Raw genomic sequence first — 1,293 nt, 5'->3', positions numbered from 1 at the left:
AAAGGACTGTCAGGTCATCATGGAGGACATTAGCCTGCAAATGCTGAGCTGTACACTGAAGTTTATCTTTTCAGTCTCTCCCTGTGTCTAGTAAGAAATTGTTAAATGTGCAGGAATCAAGAACTGCAACATACAATAGCACAACAAATCAATGCCCTTGGTATACACAAGTCTGGACAAAGCCTAAGCAAGTTTGTGGCTGAACCCTGAAATTCAGTCATGTCACATGATCTCAGTAAAGAAAAGGGAGAGCTGTGATTGGTCTGGAGCTGACTCAGGTAATGCTGTGTCCAAAAGGGTTGAGCCCACAGAGTAAAAGAATAAAAGCTCCAGAGCCTGAAACAGAGCAGTGGCCACTGTCTTCTAAAATTCAGGACTTGGGGAATAAGGTGGAAATTAACACTAAAATGGATCTTTTGTTTGCAAGTATAAAAGTATAAAAGTAAAAGAGTCTTAGTTTGAACCAAGGACAAATATCTTACTATAACAAAAACATTTGTAGGCGTTTTCTTTATTGGCTGACACCCACAGAACATTTACAAACAATCAGTATGTGTCATCTCCTCCCTCCAACTACAGAACTTGTTATATGTCAGGAAGACATGCAAATAAGTCTCTCTCTCCTCATGAAAATCAGCCAGCATTGACCCTGAAGCTCAGGCCAAGATCATCAGCCCGGATTCCCTGTTCTCCTTATTCAGAGATCAGCACTGAACATAGACCACACCATGGATTTCCGTCTGATTTTTGGTTTTCTTGTTGCTCTTTTAAAAGGTAATGCATCAGGAAAAAGAGATACTGAGTCCATCAGTGGACACGGGTGAGATGGATAGCGAGCTTGTATGGCAATTTACTAACAGGATTCTGTTTGCAGGTGTCCAGTGCGAGGCCCAGCTTGTGGAGTCTGGGGGAGACGTGGTGCAGCCTGGGGGCTCCCTGAAACTTTCCTGTGTATCCTCTGGATTCACTTTTACTAGCTACTGGATGCATTGGGTCCGCCAGGCTCCAGGGAAGGGCTTGGAGTGGGTTGCTCGAATTAATGAAAATGGTGATACAATACACTATGCACCGTCCCTGAAGGACCGATTCACCATCTCCAGAGACAACGCCAAGAACACTGTTTACCTGCAGATGAGCAAAGTGAGATCTGAGGACACGGCCACTTATTACTGTGCAAGACGCACAATGAGAGGACCTCAGTGTGGACCCAGACACAAACCTCACTGTGAGGCCGCTCACGACCGCCAGGGGGCACACAACACACAGAGAACACAGGTTCAGCTCAGGAGATGA

The 1,293-nt window shown here is 45.2% G+C and overlaps 1 gene segment (V, D, J or C); it reads left to right on the top strand.

Moving 5' to 3' along the window:
* Window positions 1-671: 671 nt before the first annotated feature.
* On the top strand, window positions 672-1,293 carry LOC110541079 (Ig heavy chain V region 441-like). The segment is given in 2 exon segments: window positions 672-774; window positions 875-1,293. Coding segments are annotated over 2 exon segments (465 nt in total).

The sequence above is a fragment of the Meriones unguiculatus genome, chromosome 7, assembly GCF_030254825.1.
Source record: "Meriones unguiculatus strain TT.TT164.6M chromosome 7, Bangor_MerUng_6.1, whole genome shotgun sequence".
Taxonomy (NCBI): domain Eukaryota; kingdom Metazoa; phylum Chordata; class Mammalia; order Rodentia; family Muridae; genus Meriones; species Meriones unguiculatus.
This window is presented reverse-complemented; position numbering and strand designations above follow the sequence as displayed.